Source organism: Brachyistius frenatus, unplaced genomic scaffold (genome assembly GCF_029030835.1).
Source record: "Brachyistius frenatus isolate BFR_SWC_R1_liver_20210118 unplaced genomic scaffold, ASM2903083v1 Contig_19, whole genome shotgun sequence".
NCBI classification, from domain to species: Eukaryota; Metazoa; Chordata; class Actinopteri; family Embiotocidae; genus Brachyistius; species Brachyistius frenatus.
In genome coordinates, this window is record NW_027210618.1 from 1,563,876 (window position 1) to 1,583,047 (window position 19,172).

The 19,172-nt window shown below is 41.2% G+C and overlaps 3 protein-coding genes across 4 annotated transcripts in view; 2 read left to right on the top strand and 1 right to left on the bottom strand.

The window, feature by feature from the left end:
• The first annotated feature begins 275 nt into the window (after positions 1 to 275).
• Positions 276 to 6,042, top strand: irak4 (interleukin-1 receptor-associated kinase 4). 2 transcript variants are annotated; one of them, XM_069695262.1, is made up of 11 exons: positions 276 to 822; positions 942 to 1,087; positions 1,554 to 1,697; positions 2,253 to 2,413; positions 2,517 to 2,581; positions 2,701 to 2,815; positions 2,922 to 3,031; positions 3,681 to 3,867; positions 4,445 to 4,507; positions 4,786 to 4,950; positions 5,869 to 6,042. In XM_069695262.1, exons 1-11 carry the CDS (start codon positions 662 to 664, stop codon positions 5,926 to 5,928), a joined length of 1,377 nt encoding a protein of 458 aa, XP_069551363.1. In that variant the 5' UTR covers positions 276 to 661; the 3' UTR covers positions 5,929 to 6,042. The 2 variants fall into 2 exon arrangements, with proteins under 2 accessions (XP_069551363.1, XP_069551364.1); XM_069695263.1 differs by having other exon boundaries at positions 1,557 to 1,697.
• Positions 6,043 to 6,368: 326 nt separating this feature from the next.
• On the bottom strand, positions 6,369 to 13,974 carry LOC138619057 (twinfilin-1-like). Its single transcript, XM_069695265.1, has 9 exons — positions 13,883 to 13,974; positions 12,764 to 12,844; positions 12,438 to 12,616; positions 11,098 to 11,193; positions 10,821 to 10,925; positions 8,989 to 9,114; positions 8,308 to 8,458; positions 8,039 to 8,160; positions 6,369 to 7,616 (listed from the first exon to the last, which is right to left on the bottom strand). The coding sequence occupies exons 1-9, from the start codon at positions 13,905 to 13,907 to the stop codon at positions 7,449 to 7,451; spliced, it is 1,053 nt and encodes a 350-aa protein (XP_069551366.1). The 5' UTR covers positions 13,908 to 13,974; the 3' UTR covers positions 6,369 to 7,448.
• A 3,466-nt stretch (positions 13,975 to 17,440) lies between these two features.
• Positions 17,441 to 19,172, top strand: part of tmem117 (transmembrane protein 117) — a 41,637-nt gene continuing 39,905 nt past the window's right edge. Inside the window, exon 1 of the mRNA XM_069695266.1 lies at positions 17,441 to 17,835. The gene's annotated coding sequence lies outside the window, so the exon portion shown is untranslated. The remainder of the gene's footprint in view (positions 17,836 to 19,172) is intronic.

Here is a 19,172-nt window from a genome sequence, read left to right on the forward strand (position 1 = left end):
GTCATTTGCATATACTGTTCTCATTTTAAATCTAAAATAGTTTGAACCTAATACAAGAACTTAAACACACAAACACGTACATAATAGGTAGGCTACAGATTGGAGGGGGGCAATAATTGACTTGAGGTTCTCTTTGAAACTTTTAAATAAATCACAGTTGACGAAATTATCACCATGAAACCACAACCAGTGGAAATAACAGGGACAAGTATCTTTAGTATCCACTCGAGGGCACTGTAGTACTTTACATCTGTAAACAACCGCAACATGTTGTCTTTCTCAACTGTGCAGTTCAAAACTTTAAAACACTTAAGACCGGTTGGTAATAATAATAATTGTGGTCTCACCGACAGGTAAGATCTTAAACCTTTTTACGTTTTAGACGACCACTCGGGGCTTATTTCCGCGCGGAGGTGGAGACTTTCCGTACGACAGCCCTGTTGTGTCACGTTTGGGGAAGTTGCTCAATATCGGAAATAACACATTTTTCTGGACTTGGGAGCAAAAAAAAATATATATATATATATATTGCTCGGCTTTCGTGAATGCATTCAGTAGGGGGGAGGGGGGCACGGCCAGCGTCCATACGTTGTACATCGTGCCGATATGGCTGTCAGGTAAACTGAGATCACGCTCGGGTTTGGTCAGATCTCCTCGCGGAATGGATCATTCAGTAACTTCCGCTACTTATATTCGTAACATCAGTTACCGCGTACGTCGCGAGTTATCGGATTTTTTGGATCCTCAAGACGGCTGGAAAGATGTTCTTGTGTCCGTAAGGAAGCCGAGCGGTGAGCTGAGGTACACTCAGCATCATGTCAGGTAAAGACAGCGACAGGGAATCTGATGTGTTTTCCGTATGGACGAAAATGACAATCTTGTCTATCGCTCTGTCTCGTCTGACTGTTTGTTTGTTGTTGTTGTTGTTGTTGTTTTTTTAGGAGATTTGAAGGCCTCGTTGCGCAGGGTCGGAGTCCCACAGTGGAGCTGCTGAATGACTGGGGCACCACCAACAGCACTGTGGGTGAACTTGTGGACATTTTGAAGAGTCACAAGTTACTGGCTGCTGTTAGTGTTCTGCTGCCTGGTATGACTTTAAAAAATAAAAAAATAATAAAAAAAGGCATTTCAATAATAATCACAAACTGTATAATAAACATGTACCCCTGATTTATAGTGGGTGGAAATAGGCTGTAATATCTGACAGTATTTTCACATTTTAAAACTCTACAAACACCTACAATCAACCTCATCAAGACCGTTTTCCAGTTTTGTTTTTATTTATTTATTGTGGTGGAAATGTATCTTAAATTTCTGTCGGGACTTAAACAAATACAAAAGGCTGAGAAGCTGTGCAACAGATTAAGGTACTAGCCAGCTTCTGTCTGTACTACTGTGTTACCTGTGATCTGTGGGAAATGAGGTGCAAAACTGCAAACTACAAAGAATTCTTAGCACCGGACAGTAATGACAGCCGTGTTTAATGATGTAAGAAGCGTGCTTTTTAACATTGCGCCAGATCAGTAAAAAGACTTACTTTGGATGTCTTTCAGCAGAGACACAGCAGGCCTCATCAGTAGGAACACGCAGCACTGTTCCAACCAGACCGCTGGAAGACAGAGAGACGCAGCCGCCACCCGTCACCTCCGTTCTGCAGCCGCACATCCAGCTAGAGGACACTGAACCAGGACACATAGGTGGTTGTACTGTTGTTGTTTTTAATCCTTATTTTAATTTGATAGACTTGTATGAGATATTTTAACACAGCCACTTATAGAGTCAAATGTATATGACGTGATGTGACATTTCTAAGTAAATGTCATTGACAAACTGTCATGATTGGCTGGAAACCTCATCTTAGTTGCATGTTATGTCATTATTTAAAATATTATATCTAATATAACGTATAATGTAATAACAAGTGCTGAGGTATAAAAAAAAAAATATATATATATGCTTACAGTATTAAAAGTAAAACTACAATAAAAGGTGTTTTTTTTTAAAAAGCCCCTAATTGAGAAACTAATGTTGGATACGTAGAGGTATGAAGTACCATTAATGGAAATACTCCATTAAAATACCTCATAATGTCACACAGTTGTTACAGTAAACAGGGTTGTTTTACCGTGGTGTATTGTAACTCACAAAGGTGACCAATCTGTACATCATGCTGCGTCTTTGAAAAAGTTTGATACTTCCATAATTGAGCAGCAGGTGGCAGCAATGGGTCTTGTGTGTGTGTCCCTCATTAGGTTTCTCCAGTTTCTTGTACAGTGAGCTGGTGAGGATTACCGACAACTTTGACGACCGTTCCACGTCAGAAGGAGGCAGCTGGCTCGGGGAGGGAGGCTTTGGGAGAGTCTACAAAGGGCTCCTGAACAACAAGCCTGTTGCGGTGAAAAAACTCAACCCAGTAAGAGAAAAAAAAGGTTTCACAGCAAGCAACACATACTTTTATTTTTTATTTTTTTTTACAGATCTTGTTAATCACAAAGCAAACATATCATCTCATTTAGATGGATGACATGCCACTGGACAGGTTGCAAGTTCAGTTCAACCAAGAGATCCAAACTCTGAAAGTGTAAGTTTCATTCATCTAACTCTCAGCTGAATAAGCATATTTCGCATTCTTTTAATTAACACGGTGATTCATATATTTCTAAACGCAAGTCTGGTTTGATCACACGGTTTGTTCCACAGGTTGAAACACGAGAACTTGGTTGACATGGTTGGATTTTCCTGCGATGAACCTCACCTGTGTTTAGTGTACGCCTTCATGGCCAATGGCTCTTTGCTGGATCGACTAGCTTGCTTGGTAAGCACCTCTTACTGCTCTACACGGACTCGGCCTTCTAGTGCCTGAGCTCTCACACAGATGATTTATTTGCGTGGGTTTTCGTTGTTTTCTTTTTAAAATTTAGGACAGAAGTCCTACGCTATCGTGGCGACAGAGATGCTTGATAGCAGAAGGCACTGCTCTAGGTTTGGAGTATCTGCACTGCAACCATCATGTCCACAGAGATGTTAAAAGGTACATAGAGTAAAGTATCTCTCAAATTCTCAGTGACCATTAAATGACAATTTCCTAAAAGAATAGCTTGGCAATTTTTTAGAAATATGTTTATGGATTTCTTTTTTTTTTTTTTAATCCCAATTTTCTAAAAATGTAGAACTGTTCCTTTAACATGAGAAACAAAACAGAAATCTAAGAATTCAGTTTTTAGTCTGGCTTTTAATTGAAGTTTATTTATTTTATGTGTTTATTCAACTGTCTATTTATACATTTTATCTGGTTTTACTTCTTAGTATAGCTTCTTTCATTGTTTATCAAACTTTAACTGAATTTTATTGATTCATTTGACTATTTATTCATGCATTTTGGTTGTTTTTATTAGCTGGCATAGCTTTATACTTTATTTTAGCTTTTTATCAACTAAAATTCTTACTTCTGGTGTTTTCTAATTGAGGGATATGCATGCGGGTGTGTGTTTATTTGTGAAGGCGGATGGGGGTGTGAGGAGGGCATTTTTTTGTATTGTTTTTATTGTGTTACATGCCATTTGTATGAAAAGTGCTATACAAATAAAGTCTGATTGATTGATGAGCTATACATCTGATAGATCTGACTTAATCAGCTTCTTAGCTCTAAATCTTTTTTTTTTTAATTTATTTGTTATCAGTGCAAACATCCTGTTAGATGAAAACTTGGTGGCAAAAATCTCAGACTTTGGGCTGACCAGAGCGTCGGCCAAGCAGACGTCAACAACCATGATGACGGAGAGGATTGTGGGTACCCGTGCTTACATGGCACCTGAGGCGTTGAGAGGAGAGATCACGCCGAAATCTGATGTCTTCAGCTTTGGAGTGGTAGGTTTTTCCTGTCGACACACACAAGGATACACACACACGCACACACACACACACACACACACACACACACACACACACACACACACACACACACACACACACACACACACACACACACACACACACACACACACACACACACACACACACACACACACAAATATAATGTTAGGAACAGAGAAACTGCAGCTCTAATGTAAAATATAGAACAGTGCTCAGCAGTATACTTGAGTGCCAGGTTCCCCCAAACCACTGACACACACAAAAATGACAGCACACTAACATTATAGTATACATTTCTTCTCATTTGTGAAAATAGAGCTCTGTTTTATGGATCACTTTTCATTATTTCCCACTAAAAGCCTGACTCAGTTTAAGGGTGCAGCTGTACCGTGTTATAAATATCCAACATGAATGATTTCTTTGCATAAAGTTCACTGTATACATTATGTCTTATGAGGACAGCTGTGGGAACATTACAGTGTCGGTGCAGCTACCTGGCACACGGTGGGGTAATAAAGGCTCCCTGTCACCCAGAGCCATGTGATTAACCCCATCTCTCCGCCATCTACAGGTGTTGTTGGAAATATTGTCTGGACTCCCGCCAGCTGATGAAAACCAGCAGACACAGTTATTGGTAAGTTGCACAAAAGAGGCTTTCAGTGTGTATCCGTCAAGCTGCAGTTTGCGATTACAGTTTATTAAAGACTTTGTATTTAATAAGTGAGGGCACAGTATCAGTTAATAAAGTAACTGCAAAGGGTTTGAAGCCAAGTTTCATCTCCGGTGAGCATAAGCTGAGCAATCTTAATTGATATTTGATACCCATGTCCTGGAGTGTTTGGCCTTTGGAAGGTACCTGCAGCAGAATTGCAGTCACATTAACTGTGTTTTTCTCCTCCCTCCCTCTCCTAGATGGAGATGAGGTATGACATAGACGATGAAGATGAGGAGCTGACTCTGGAGGACTTTCTGGACAAAAAGATGGGAGACTGGGAGCTGAGCCAGGTGGAGAGTATCTACTCTCTGGCCTGTAACTGCCTGTTTGACAGGAAGAACAGACGGCCACTCATCAGACAGGTAGGGTGAGGACAGACACGGGCAAGATATTAAAGCGTCTAGGTCAAGCTAGTGTGTTGGCATCTGCACTGCTTTCTGTATGTCACCTTGAGTTACATACCTGTATAATGAGTTCCAGAAACACTGATAACAGTCTGGTGAGGGAAGTCCCAGCAAATCCCATGAAAAGACCAAAACCAACAAAGTGATCTCAATGCTCAGACCCAGGCCCAGTCAATTATACTGTCACCCTTTAAGAAGAAAGCACGAATGTAGGTTCATTTTTATAAAAAAAAAAAAAAGCTCAATCATTTCCTAAAACATCTGGCCTCTGTAGTTTTTACACTTTTCCCTCTATCGTTGTGTATTTATAGCAGCAGGACAGGGCAAACAGTAAGAGACTGACTTTAGGTAAACTCAGCAAGTTCAACAGTGTGGCTCATTGATCGTACATTTAAGTTTTAAAAATTAACGGAGGAAGATATCTAAATCTTTGGCCACTTGGGTCAGTTCATTGTTGTTGTTTTTTTCACGGCATTGGTTGACACAAATATATTATATCAACAGATATATCATTTAAGGGATTCAGCAAATGCACCTCCAAAGCCTTCTCCTTTGTTTAAATAAGTACTGACGTATCGGAGGCTGTTCTCTGGTCACATAATAAACAGATAGAGAAGGACATTTTGCCTCAAAAGATGAGTCACATTGTTGCAACCGTTTATCCTTAATTAAGTGTACATAAATAAAAACCTTAAACTTTGGTGTGGATCACATTTGAGACAAATAAATAAAGCATTGGATTTGATGCACCTCATGTTAATTCTAACCTTTTACACAAGGGTTTAGTTGCCAAAACACTGATAAAATAAAAACAAAATCTTGTGTTTTAATTTGTATGTCTTTTGTCATTATTAACATTGATATCTGTATTTACAGGTCCTTTTAGAGATTCATGGAGTTGTCAAAAGCATTTCACTGGAATTTCAGGGACAGTGAAGCGTAGCCTCCCCGTGAAGATTTCTGAACTGTTCCAGACCAACTTCAGACCGTATGACAAAGTTTGATATAAATTAATGTTGCTTATTGAGTGTGAAGAATTTTTTTTATTTATATACCCCCCCCCCCCCCCCCCCCCCCCCCCCCCCCCCCCCCCCCCCCCCCCCCCCCCCCCCCCCCCCCCCCCCCCCCCCCCCCCCCCCCCCCCCCCCCCCCCCCCCCCCCCCCCCCCCCCCCCCCCCCCCCCCCCCCCCCCCTGTATTTTAATAAAAGATATGTAGCTTAGTTTTTACAGGTTTAGTTGTGTCAAAACTGCAACAGCATGCAGTAATAAAACAGTATATTGTGAGGCTGTTAGATTCGATGGCTTAATATGTTGTTCTTGCCAGTGTTTCGCTGTATTTATTGTGACGACAGTTAAAGAAATAAAATGAATGACATGTGATTTAAATATTTTATTTTTCTTCTTTAAAAGAAAGATTTGTAAGAAAACAAATAAGACCAAACATGATTTCTCTTTTCTATTATAATGACACTATGAATGTAAAGGGGTTTTCCCTTCAATCATGAGGTGAGCTTAGTAGTTTGCCAAAAAAAATAATCAGTAGACCAGTGGATGTGGCAACATTTCGATCAAGGTTACTTATAGTATTCCCTTTCCTATCCGCTCACTTCCCTCTTATATGGGAACCAGCAAAGCTCGAGTCGCTTCCTCTTCTGAGATGTATTGATGTAATATTTCTGGAAGCCCCAATTCTTTCCACTGTGATCCTCACTGACACTGACAATCACCAGAACAGACCAGACTGTTTCTTAATCATAGAGCATCACACAGCTACAATATGTACATTTACAGCACTTGCATAGAAAAATAAGTTTCTCAGCAGATGATTTTTTTTCATGTAAACCACAGTTATATCAAAAAAGAAGTCAATTTTCCAATATAAAATGCACTGTTAAAATGAATCAATAGACACAAGTGGGATAATTATTATCTTTTCTGCTTTGGAGCACCTCATTGTGCAAACAGTAGGAGACAAATTTTCAACACATTAGACACAGAAACATTAATTGACACAGACTTAAGGAATGCAAGTTAAGAATTTGAGCATGTGAACTCAAAACGAGGGAATTTCATAATATTGGCGCAAGTTCACATTAGTTGCACTAACATTTTTAAAGTCTCACAGCTGGCAACCACGTAAAAACCTCAAATTTGACTTTATTTGGACCACTTTGAATCATTGTGAAGGATTTTCTGTGAATGTACTAACATACATGAATATGCTTCCATTTGGCAAGCTACAAATGGAACATCTGAAGGGTGTCATTGCTCAGTTGTCCTCGGCGTGCATAGTTGGGTCTCTGGGTGAACTCTGTGGGAATTTGAGGTTGTTGTCTTATTCTTTTAAACAAGCGTGTCAAATATGATTTCTCCCACTGCAGGAATGTTCCACTGTGGAACGTGCTCGTGGAGGTGGTGGTGGTGGTGGTGGTGGTTGTTGGGTGCTGAGGTCTCTTTAATCTTCCTCCTCTCCCTCTGCCGGTGGTCTGGTGATGCGGCGGCCACCCCTCTTACCAGCGGGGCCTTTGGGTTTGGCGAAGGCCTGCTTGTGTGCGTGCTGCTTGGGATGCACCTCCTCATACAGGAAGTCGCTTGTCAGTTCATCCCCGTTGTCAATTTCCAACTGGGAGGCAGAAAAAATAAAAAATAAAAAATAAATAAATAAATAATATATATATATATATATACACACATCTGAGCAGATGTAATGGACCACTGAACCTACATCAAGTCTCACTCTTTCAGAAATACGTTTTCTTTTTGGTCCATGAAGTTCTGCCTTTCTAATCTCCATCAGCTACAAATAACATTTCAAACTCTGCACGATCCATACAAACAATAGCTTGTCGTAAAAAATTCCCTTAAAGACTGAAAACTTGTTTTTCTAAATCAGATTTAAAAATCTCTGATGATTTTGGCTACTTCACAGATTTCTCTCTTTTTGTGCTTTCTTGCTTTTTAAAGTGAGCAAGACAGAGCTGAAAAAAAAAAAAAAAAAAAAAAGAAGTGGTAGGAACCACAATAATAACATAATTCCTTTCTTACTTTTTTCTCAATCTCAATCTGGAGTTTGTTTTCCACCGTGTCGACCAGGGGATTTTTGCAGCTGGAATACAGCATCCTCTCTCGGATGCTACACTTGTACCCTGGCATAGAATAAATGAAGACTACAAAGAGAAAAATAAGCAATTAGATGAGAAAACATGACTTAAATTTCAGAGGAACATAAAAAATAAACATAAAAAAAAACTTAAAAAAAAAAAAGAAGACGGGTTTTGTCAGCTCTTCACTACAACCAGTGACAATCTATTCACCTGTAGATTCTAAGTAGTCGCCTTCATGGGAGTGTTTATAGAGGAAGAAGTGGTAACGTGCAGATTCTTTCGGGATTCTCATTGGTAGGTCTTTCAACTCTGTTGGCTCAGTGTTGCACAAGCGAATCAGCTCCTGTTCAGCATCTACTAGCTGTTGACAAAGGAAATTAAAAGTTACTCAAAATGTAGGTGGACTGCGCTTGTGATTACTAAGTCTCTGAATACCAGACCAATTAGGAATATCTATGGAGGGGGCAGTGACTAACAACCGGTCTCCTCTCCCTCTCAGGTGTGTCTGAATGTAACGTGTACACAACAGTTGCTCGTGTGCTGCTCAGCAACCGCAAGGAAACCTTCAATGGACGAATAGAACAAAACAAACTGCTTTTCTGCAAACACTTTGGACAAAAACAAAAAGGGACCGGAGACAAGGCCACAACAGTGCCACAATTATTCCTTTGTGCTTTGGACTGTTCTGATCTTGTGACATAAACCCTCTGAATTTCAATGAGAAGAATTAACACAAAGGCTTTTTGGGCAAAATGAGTAACTCATTGTGTCCTGACCAAAAACCTCTCTGTATCTCCAAACAACGTGAGATGAAAGAAGTGATTTTCACGTTGAAATGATTGACTCAGCAAAGGTCCCCTTTGCACTGATGATTTGCTCTTAAGAACCTACCAGTTGTACGTAATTGATTTTCTTGTCCCTAAAACGTTCAAGTGCGGCAACAGCGTCTTTGTGAATGGGGAAAGCCACGCCCTGCAGAGTCTGCTGCTTGGTGTCCACACTGATGTCCGTCTGCACCTGAACACACCACACAGAAACAAAGGCACTTCAGCTTTCTGTCCAACTGTCATCACTGTTATACAGCACATTACACAGTCAGTGAGGCCTTTAAACAGGAAGGCCAGTGCATTAATGAGCAAGCATTTAATGCGCCTTCAAATAACACATGGGCCAATATTAATCATTAAACTCAATCAAATGACGGGACAAAATAATGCAGTGTCCTCTCAAAGCATAAACAGGTTTCCTAATAACTTTTTTGATAAGTGAAATTAAATAAATATCCTTTATTCTCGACATAAGGAGGTAAAAAGGTTTACAAGTGCAACAAACAGCTTGAATGCTAGAACACGATGATTACAGATGAGGTGCTTGTATCGGAAGTGACAAGGCGCCTCCATGAAATCACAGAAAACTAGAAATGCTGGAAGGATTACACTGATGGATTGCATCTATTTTTAGAGGCCTGTTCCCACAAAATGAAATGCCGTGGAAACATGATTGAGCCTCCGATGTAGCTACCTCGCATATAAAAAAGGATTGCGGGTCTTTTATCCATCTGCTTAGTAAAAGGCAGGCAGTCTCCAGGCATGGCAATGATAAATATTTCAAAGCCTCTTTTTCATCTGGGCGGTACAGATTAATGATACATTATCTTCCCTCAACAGCTGGTCAAGTAGGACGAGCACAAACCTCACTTCCTATTTTCTCCTCTGTTTCTAATTGACAATACTTTGGAGAGGGACTGCACTCTTCAAAGCACTTCCATATATGGTGATAAAGACGGTTCTTGTTTATGTGGTAGGCTGAGAGAGCTGCAGTCAGAAAAGGTTGTTTCTCAAAGAAGAAGAAGAGTTCGTTCGGGTTAATGTATACTGACAGTCCCCCAAAATCTGAAGACTGAAACTTTAAATGCTGGGGTTTTTTTTGTTTTTTTTTAACTTCTTGAAAGCCCTTCAAATCTGCAGCGTAAACACTGCTGACGACATTAGCAGCATGCGGCGGATATCCCATTACGGTATTTCCTTAGTTTCTCACAACAAAGGCAGAGCCCCGTGATACAGGTCACCTGTGCCCCATGCACAATCACTGCCACGTGCTCAGAGCAGCAGAGTTCCCACATTTGCATGTAGCTCTCAACTTGGAAGTGTTAGATTTGAATTATCATTCCCCCCCCCCCACTTTGTTGTTCTGGCTGAACGAGGTTTACGACTGTCAACAATCCCTTTTAATGGAGCTCTGGGTATGAGCTCTACAAGCCTAAAAGATTCACCGCTGCCAACATCCTGCTGTTCTAATGCATCAGCATCTTTGCACTGTGTTGATACGGCCAGGCAAGCATATGCACACTTGCACTGCTGCTGACCTTGTGCTGTTTGGAAGGCTGCATTGCTGGCTTTCATTGATACCAACCCCCTCCACTGTTTCTGGTGGGATTATCATCTCACACAGGAGATGTGATTAGGAGGAATACTGCTGCACGCACGGGTAAGCTCCCCCCCCCCTCTTCTTCTCCCCCTGAAGCCTGCAGTGTAAGGATGACGCGCTATGAACCCTTTTCAGAAGCGAATCAGAGCTTTAGCTTCACTTCAGAACACTTCAAGTCAGAGAACTTGTCAACAGGTGGAACACCATACGTGTAGGCAAGAACTGCGCACTATGTTATTTCCTCTGAGATGACCTTTGATGTAAGTGGTGGCCGAGAGATTAAATGTGTTCATTACCGCATTTAGCTTGATCTGTCTCAGTTCCTCCTCTGCAGCAGTGAGGGGCAGTGGAGCCGCCTGCGAGGTCAGAAACTTCCTGTAGCCACTGAGGTTCAGTTCATCCTGGGGCCCAAAACAGAACACAATCACACATCATGCAGCAGCACAGGCCGACTCACTAACACCACATGACTCCCATCACCTGCCAAAAACATTTAACACTCGAGTTTAACTTGTAAATGTTTGACCCTTAAATTGAGGTTTAAACCATAAAAGAGCTTATTGTATGACCAACCTTAGCGGTACCAAAAATCTCATCCTTGATGTGGCCACCTCCAAACTCTTTCTTCACTGTTGCTCTGGTAGCAGCATATAACATTTTATGTCGCACCTGTAAAGAATACAAAGAAAATCTTTAACGTGGAGCAAACTTAAAAGAAAGACGCTTAACTTTTCATGAAAAGTGTAATTCTTCATCTTGTCTCTTTTTGCTCTGTTTAGAGTTTATTACTGTTTTCTATAAAAAAAAAAATTTTTTTTTAAACAGAAACACAATTCAATAACCACTGGGAACTATTTGACCATTCTGCGAAGATGACATGTTTGTCCTTGAGGTCTGACACACCATGAATGCACTTCTTGCTTAAAAGCCAAAGCAAAGCCAAACTTTTTTTTTTTTTTTTGGTGATAATTTTGGAAAATACACTCTTCGAATGCAACCAGTCTTCTCATTCGTCTTCTTCTCGTTTCCTGTGTTTGCTAAGTCGTTGCTGCATTTCCTGCACAAAAAAACGAAGAGCCACTTGTAAAGACATAACTTCAAAGCACCGCCAGTGGTGAAAAAAAACTGCCCAGGGTACCTTTACATTTTCTCTGTATCAACCGAGTTATTTTAGGCCATAAAAATCCAGTTGACTTGACAGGCCTAATCCAAATGAAAACACATTGGACCAATTCAGTCAGGGCAGCAGCAGCAGCAGCAGGCAAGCACTGGTCATGAAATCATTTTGTAACTTACAGGCAAGCCTCAACCTGAAGCACTCTGCTTTGAGCTAGAGGACAGGAATGTTAAGCTCAGCTATATCCTTCAGAAAGTGAATTTAAGATCAGCTCCAGCATGCAGTTAGAGCGCTACGAACATCCTTTCGTCCGCCACTGGTCGCTTCTTCTCGCAACATTCCTCTGTGCACTGCGACAGAAGTAACAAGTGTCTTGTTTATTTGCCTCACCTATTCTGAATCACAGACTCCACAGTCTAAGTGGTTCATCAAGTTTCAGTGAAACTAAATGACAATGACTTCGGTGACATTGTGCGCGAGTCAAGAACACATCGAATGCAAAACACACCTTTGCATAACAAGGTAATGACACAGTTAGATGAGACTATTTTACCTGACAGCACTACGAGAGTCAACTTAAAGTCAGGGAGGTTGAGGCTAAGCGACATGTTATTTGGATAACACCATAATCTAGCCATATTTAGATTTCAAGAGGGCTGTCAGGAAGTAATGAGTGCATACAAAGAAAGGCTGCCCTGATGTGGTAAACCCCACCCGTCTGATACCCAAAAGCAGAGGAGGGCAAATGCCATGAAGAACGGAAAGCTATTCATTAAAGCAGGCTCGGGTTTCTTACAGTAGAGTGGTCCGGTGACCAGGCCAGGAAGATCCACTCGTAGCCTTGGTTGTTAGTGGAGTCCAGCCGGTACAAAACATAGCAGGGCACATCATCCTCGAGGAGGGGTAGCACCAAGGAATCATACTCCTGGTCCCACTTCTTTGATGCTTTCCTGGTGCTGCCCAGAGTCAGCTGCTCTGGAAAGCAGACGTGTGCAAGGAAAATGTCAGCAGCGCACGGATTTGATGGCCTTGCCGCCACTCTAATGTCAGCGTTAGTCTAGGCAGTTTTCTTGGCAGAGGAAGCTGTAAACAAACACCAGGACTCTGGGGGAAAACGCTTACCATCCTCAATAACAATCTTTAAGACTCTATATTGGTCTCCGCTCCTGGCACTGGCGAAGATGTCCTTCACGTCATTCCCCGCTGAGAAAAGACAGACAAGGGAGTTCAAGTTCGATCGATCTAACTTGACAACCAGAAGACAAAAACACTTATATTGCATATCGCTGTGTCACACCGAGCGGCGACCTTCGACCCTGAACCCAGGCACACAATAAAAGCAGGTTTTCAATTTGCATTCAAAGCAGCTACTTAATGATTTTTTTTTTTTTTTTTTTTAAGCTGCAACGACTCTGCAGTTTTCCATCTTAACAATCTTGCTAAAAGCCAAAGGCACAATACCAATAACACAGGAGTCTTTAGATAAAAGTAGGCATGAAGGCAGGACAAATATCTCCTCCAACACAGACAGGAAGGTAAATGACCGGATCCCTTGAAAACATTGTCAAACAAGAGTTTCCGTGCATCTAAGGGGTTGGATTCACTTTTGATTGTTTTTTTTTTTTCCCACAGCCAAATGTTACGCGTTGCTCTACTTTTGAGCGAAATACCACAAAACTAGTGTTTGAACGACGAGACGGGCGAGGACGTTTGTAATGGCTCCGTCACCTTAATCCCTTCACACCCGGACACACAAATACAGGACAGTGAATCCCGTTTTTGCTGCACCGCCGCCACGTACAAGAGGTCGACTGGCGCCGGTCACGTTTCTATTTACATTTAGGCCCGAGATGTTTAAATGAAGGCGTCGCCCCTCCATTCAAACACCAAACTAACGTCACTGTTGAAGCTGTGTGTGTGTGTGTGTGTGTGTGTGTGTGTGTGTGTGTGTGTGTGTGTGTGTGTGTGTGTGTGTGTGTAGTATGGCGCAAAAGCAAAGTCGGCTCGAAAACAAGGCTACCGACTCGGGGGACACACGAATGTCCTAAAAGTGTCCAACACATTGGACCGCTGATCTCACACATCACGCAGCTGGGAGCGGCGAGCTAACTTGACGCTAGCTTCCTCCTCGTTGCAATGAATTGTTTGCAGGCGCTTTAAAGCTCACCCGGAAATCACGAACACCGCCAGCAAAGCGAGACACGTTCACACACTGAGAGTAGAGAAGTCGTGCGCGTCTACCTTGAATGCCCGTTTGATGTGACATTGTGTCTGTCGTCGGATAAAGGGCTCGATGCGGCGGAGCAGGCGAAACCAGGGCAGAGAAGCAGGAAGTGGACTACACCGACGGGGACCCGCCCCTGCGTGTCGTCATCAACACCAAAATCACGTGATAGAGGCGAACGCGTTTTATTTTTGTTTAAATCTTTTATTCACGCATGTGCTTTTTTTTTTTGTTTTGTTTGTTGTTGTTGTTAAATAACCAAACATATTAAATAGTTTGCACTGCTTTGTTATAAAACTTTTTTTTTTTTAAATCAACTGATCCTACCAGATCTTACAGCCATGTGTTTTCAAGGGGGTCTTTGTCAAAGTCATTTTAAAACCGTATTTTTTTTTTTATTTTACAGGTGCATGTATGATTTACATATTTTCTTTATTTTTGCTGAATGGTGGTATTTGAAATTAAATATGTCTTAAAAAAATAGTGGATTTTCAGATGTGCTTTGGTTCATTGTCCATGTTCATTGTTGCAAAGGCCAGCCTTTTTTCACTTTCAGTTTCTTGTCCGACTGCACGACTTTTTCATCCAGAAGTTATTGATACTTGGTGGAATCCTTTCTTCCCTCTCGCTGTGTTTCCTGTGCTACGGACTGCACAATAAACACCCATCCTTCAGCATTAATGCTGCAGCTTTTGCGTTATAATTGTATTATAAGATATTTCAATGACTTTATATGACAGTTCAATCAAGCCACAATGATGAAACATTATGAACATTCGCTGTTCTGTTATTGTGTGTTTTTGTAACCTGTACGATCAAATAATGTTGTTTTAGTGCTGAACGATATGTTAAAGTCCCAGGCTGTACTAAAATATGATTATATTTAACCATCACGGATTTGATCAGGATTAAGTCATTCGGTCCTCTTTTATTTTTCATTTTGATTTCACTTTTTGATCTGAGATCACGGGGAGATTTCCGCCTTTCGTGGCTGCAGATCCTATTAGGCGTGAAATCCGGTAACATCTGGAAGCCACCGGGCTTCCTGTCTCTGCTCTCTGTCCCTCCTCCTCCTCCTCGGTAAATAAATAAATAACTGAGTACATTTTATGGCAGCGAAATCACCCCGTCACCAGAGGGAATCTCAGTTCTGCATCAAGCGTGACGGACACATTTCGAGTCATACAGGAAACGATGTGAACCCCTCTTCAAAATAAAGTGCACGTGTTAAATTAAACGATTAATTATGAGACTAAGTCGAGTTTTGGCGCTAAAGTTGTTATTTAAGCACATCGTTTATAACTCAAACAATGTTAAACAAATATAACCTAGTAGTAAAACTGCGCGGGTTATAGTGTTTCCTTTGTTGTTGTATATTTGCTAAACACAGTGTCAAGTATAGCCACTTCGTTCAGACGTAGTTCTCATTGGATATCAGGCAATGCAGGTTTCTGATTAGTCAGAGCATAACGCTGTAGTTAATTGAACACCATTATGCACTGATAACCCGGTAGGAAAAAAGTATAATTCATAGCTCAATTGTCGTTTGGTATTATAAATTGTGTTTAAACTCGTTTTGCACTGTTTATATTGCAGCCATACTGTCCTGTTATGCACTCCTCGTGCTATTGATAAAATGTAATGTCTGTTTAAAACTACTGAACATGTGCATTTAAACTATGATCTTAAATGAAAGAATGTGAGCATGTAATATGCTTATTCATGTTCAGCAAATGGTTTTAAAAAGTAAACACATTAATTTCATGGTAAATGTTTAAAAAGAAAATCACAATTCATGATGAAAAGATAAATGTTATTACAGAAGAAATACTGTACAGTGAAACCAATTCATTTGTTTAATTGCTGTTGTGTCACAGTAGTGCAATGAGAATGTGGATGTGATTTTCAGTAAGGCCTTAGAGAACTGAATTTTGTGATGCCAGAGTAACAGCCTTGTTTTTATACAGGCTAGGGTTTTTAAGTTACCTGAAAAACCCTGTAGATTTTGGATTTGGATTCTTCTTGACGAAGGAGATGGTGAGCCACCTTCAACCCTGAGGAGTTGGACCACGATCACCTGTTGTTCCACGGAGGAGACCGTCCCCTCCTCCATTCCTTCATCCCTTCATCCGAGTGCACCAGTGTGGTAGGACAGTCAAAGCCTGACATCTCAGACTATTTTTTTTGTTGACCAAAGATCTCTCTTTTGAACTAAACTGACTTGACTGGACCTATCTGGCTAAAAAACTGTTACGACCTCAACACGGCATCATCTTAAACGTTTGGATCCAAAGAAACTCTAAACTGTTTGCACTGAAGAGACAATTTTCTTTCATCACCTGTGATATTGATATCAAATTCATGAGTGTTATGTTTTCGTGCTGCTAAGCAGTTATTGTTACTTTAAATGCACTAAGTATTGCATATGTTGAACCTAAAATGTGAGTGTAAATAGTTTAATGTTTTATTGTTTGTTAAAGTTATTACACATTGCAGTTGAACGTAACCCTACGGCTCCAGTTGATTATTGTCTGTTATTCCTTACAACCTCTCCCTTGCCAATCTCGACACTGGTCCACAGCATATTGAGTCTTCTGTTAACCCCTTGTGGGTTACACAAACAAAATTCATTAATGATATAAATTATTCATTGAATTCAGTTTAACCAAACAACTTCCACTTTCAGACAGATGTCACATTATCTTCCACCTCTGATATGATGCAGAATTTATGGTTAAATCAATGACTGCAACCAAAAGCATAACTTCCCACCATTCCCAGTTAATTTGAGTTGTTTTTTGTTGAAAGGCTGCCTTTCTTCTGTGCCAAGCATGCCTAAGGTTACTGTGGCAAAATTGTTTTAATATTTTTGATCTGTCTGTCAAAGACACATTATTCCAGAAGTCTTTCTTTGACTGGTTCATTGGCAAACTTTGATTGTTCTTTAAAGACTGAAACAGCTTTTAATCCACGCCTCCCAAATTTGCACAATCTCTTTCTGTTTTAGAAATATGCACTTTGACACAAGCGGTTGCAAAAATTACCTGCAGATCTCATGAAGAAACTTTAGGCGTCTGGAAGACTTCTTGCATCAAATAGTCAGCTCTTGGGGCAGCCATTCCTGAACAAATTGGCAGTTGCTTGAAATCTACACCACTTTATGGATGATTTTCCTTCCAGTGGAATTATTTCAAATAATTTAGTGATCTTTTCAAATTTATCTAAATTGTGACTAAAAATGTTTGTGTCAGTTGTTAAAGTATAACACCTTTATCTGAAGTCTGAAAAGTAGCAGATGTCTGCTTGTGCAAATATGTTAATTAAGTTAACAATTTCTCAGGCTATTTTGTTGTACTTGTTTTTTTGTCATGAATGTACATAGATCTCTATCATTCTATATAACCCTACATATATATATATATATATAGATGTAAATATATATTAATAGTCCTCCTTCACTCTTACTATATTTTGGCTATTTGGGTCACTGGCAAAAAAAAGTGACGGTCTAATTTTATTTTGAAAGGCGTAAGCGGAAGTCGTATATTTGTACCAGCTCCGACTTGGCGCTGGTGAATCAACGTGTTGGCTACATTGCGTACATTGCCATGAGGCTGTGCGTGATGTGTGTGGACCCAGATATCTCCATCCACGCTACAGCAGCAGCCGCAGCGTCCCATTAACTCCCAGAACCCCGCATCGTGTGGCGGGGACCCGCTGACGAAGCACTGCCCCGGCTGAGCTAACCCGCCCGGCGCATGGACGCTCCGGCACAATGGCACAGGATTTGGGGGTGCATCTGTCGTATACCAACAACAGGTCGCATGGATAATCCCTGTCCAGCCCTCCCGTATCATCTCACGTTTGGGATGATTAGAGCGCCGCTGTCGGCTTGATGTGGCAGGAGAGCCGTGCGGAAGCGGGGCTTCTCGTCCTGGCTGTCGACTGATAGCAAAACGGCGTGGAGCAGGTGCGTGAATGATGGTGGTTTACTGCACATGCACAGATAACACCGACGTGCAGGCAGGTAGGGTTTGAACGACCATTTCAGCCGTCCCACTTCTCACTTGGGTGCACCAACATTTAAGTTGTGTCATCAGATAATTCCGGTCAAGCTTGTTCCGTTATCTCCGAGATATGTAAGGGTCGGTGATGTGACATTTGGCGTCATCACTGCTGCGACATTTTTGTGTGGTCACAGACTTTCTTTATTCTCTTAACACGACAGTCCATTCAGAAATTGCCAGAACTGGCAGGAATATAGGAGCCACTCAGTGTGTTTCCTGTTTATAGAGATCAGTCCATCTTACTGTACGTCTTGGAGGGAACTCGGATGAACCACGAGCAGGATGATAAGGATGAAGATGATCGATATCGCAAATGCTGTAAATTCAATTTTCATCATTATCTAAGTTATGGCCCACTACCATATGCAGTGTTGCATGTCCCAGGTCTGTGTGCTCTTTCTGTGTCATGTTTGCATGTCCTCCTGTGTCCATGAGTGTCCTTTGGGTGCTCTGGCTGAGTCCCATGGATGATAGGGACTCACTCCCCTGCCATAAGGCAGTGGCCTCAGACTGTGAGGAGGTCCCCTGACACAGTAAAAGGCCTCCCCATCCTCTTGATGATTAGAATGGAATAAATAATGTAGTCTGCATTGTACCCGGATTATTAAGCACTTCTACCTCTGTTAGTGGAATCAATACTACCCAAAGTGGCACATAAAGACAAGATAAACATGATGCCGGTGAAATTGAATAGCCCCATGTGTGTTCCACTGTGGCAGCTCTATTTCTGAAGCCCTCACATCATTCCAAATTTCCGCTGTCGGGGTTATTTTAGGAAATGGTGTCAAAGCCGGAAGCTCGTTTGGAAAGTTCAGTCCAGCAAAGTTGGGCCGTTCACAGAGGGCTACAGCGGAGCAGTTCAGTGTAGATTTCATGGGTGAATGATAATTGGAGAGTTTCAAACTATAAAAAGGCAGACAGTCGGGAGGTTACTCAAGCGCTGCTTGGCAGGTGTTCCCTAGTAAAGCTTCAATCTAATGCTGCCCGATTTTTTTTGGAGAAGAGCACAAAGCTGACAGGCTGAGAGGATAATCCTTTAAAAGCCAGCGATAGATTTATGGCATTTGGATATTCCACTTTATCCAGGTATGACATGGGGGGGGCTGATAAATAATTTAGTCTTTAAAGCTTTTGAATAGCAGTTTCTTGTCAATTGTTAGCTCAATAAACTCATTAATTTTTCACCCATTTAACATGTTTTCATGCTGCTGACTCTTTAGTTACATTACATTACATTACA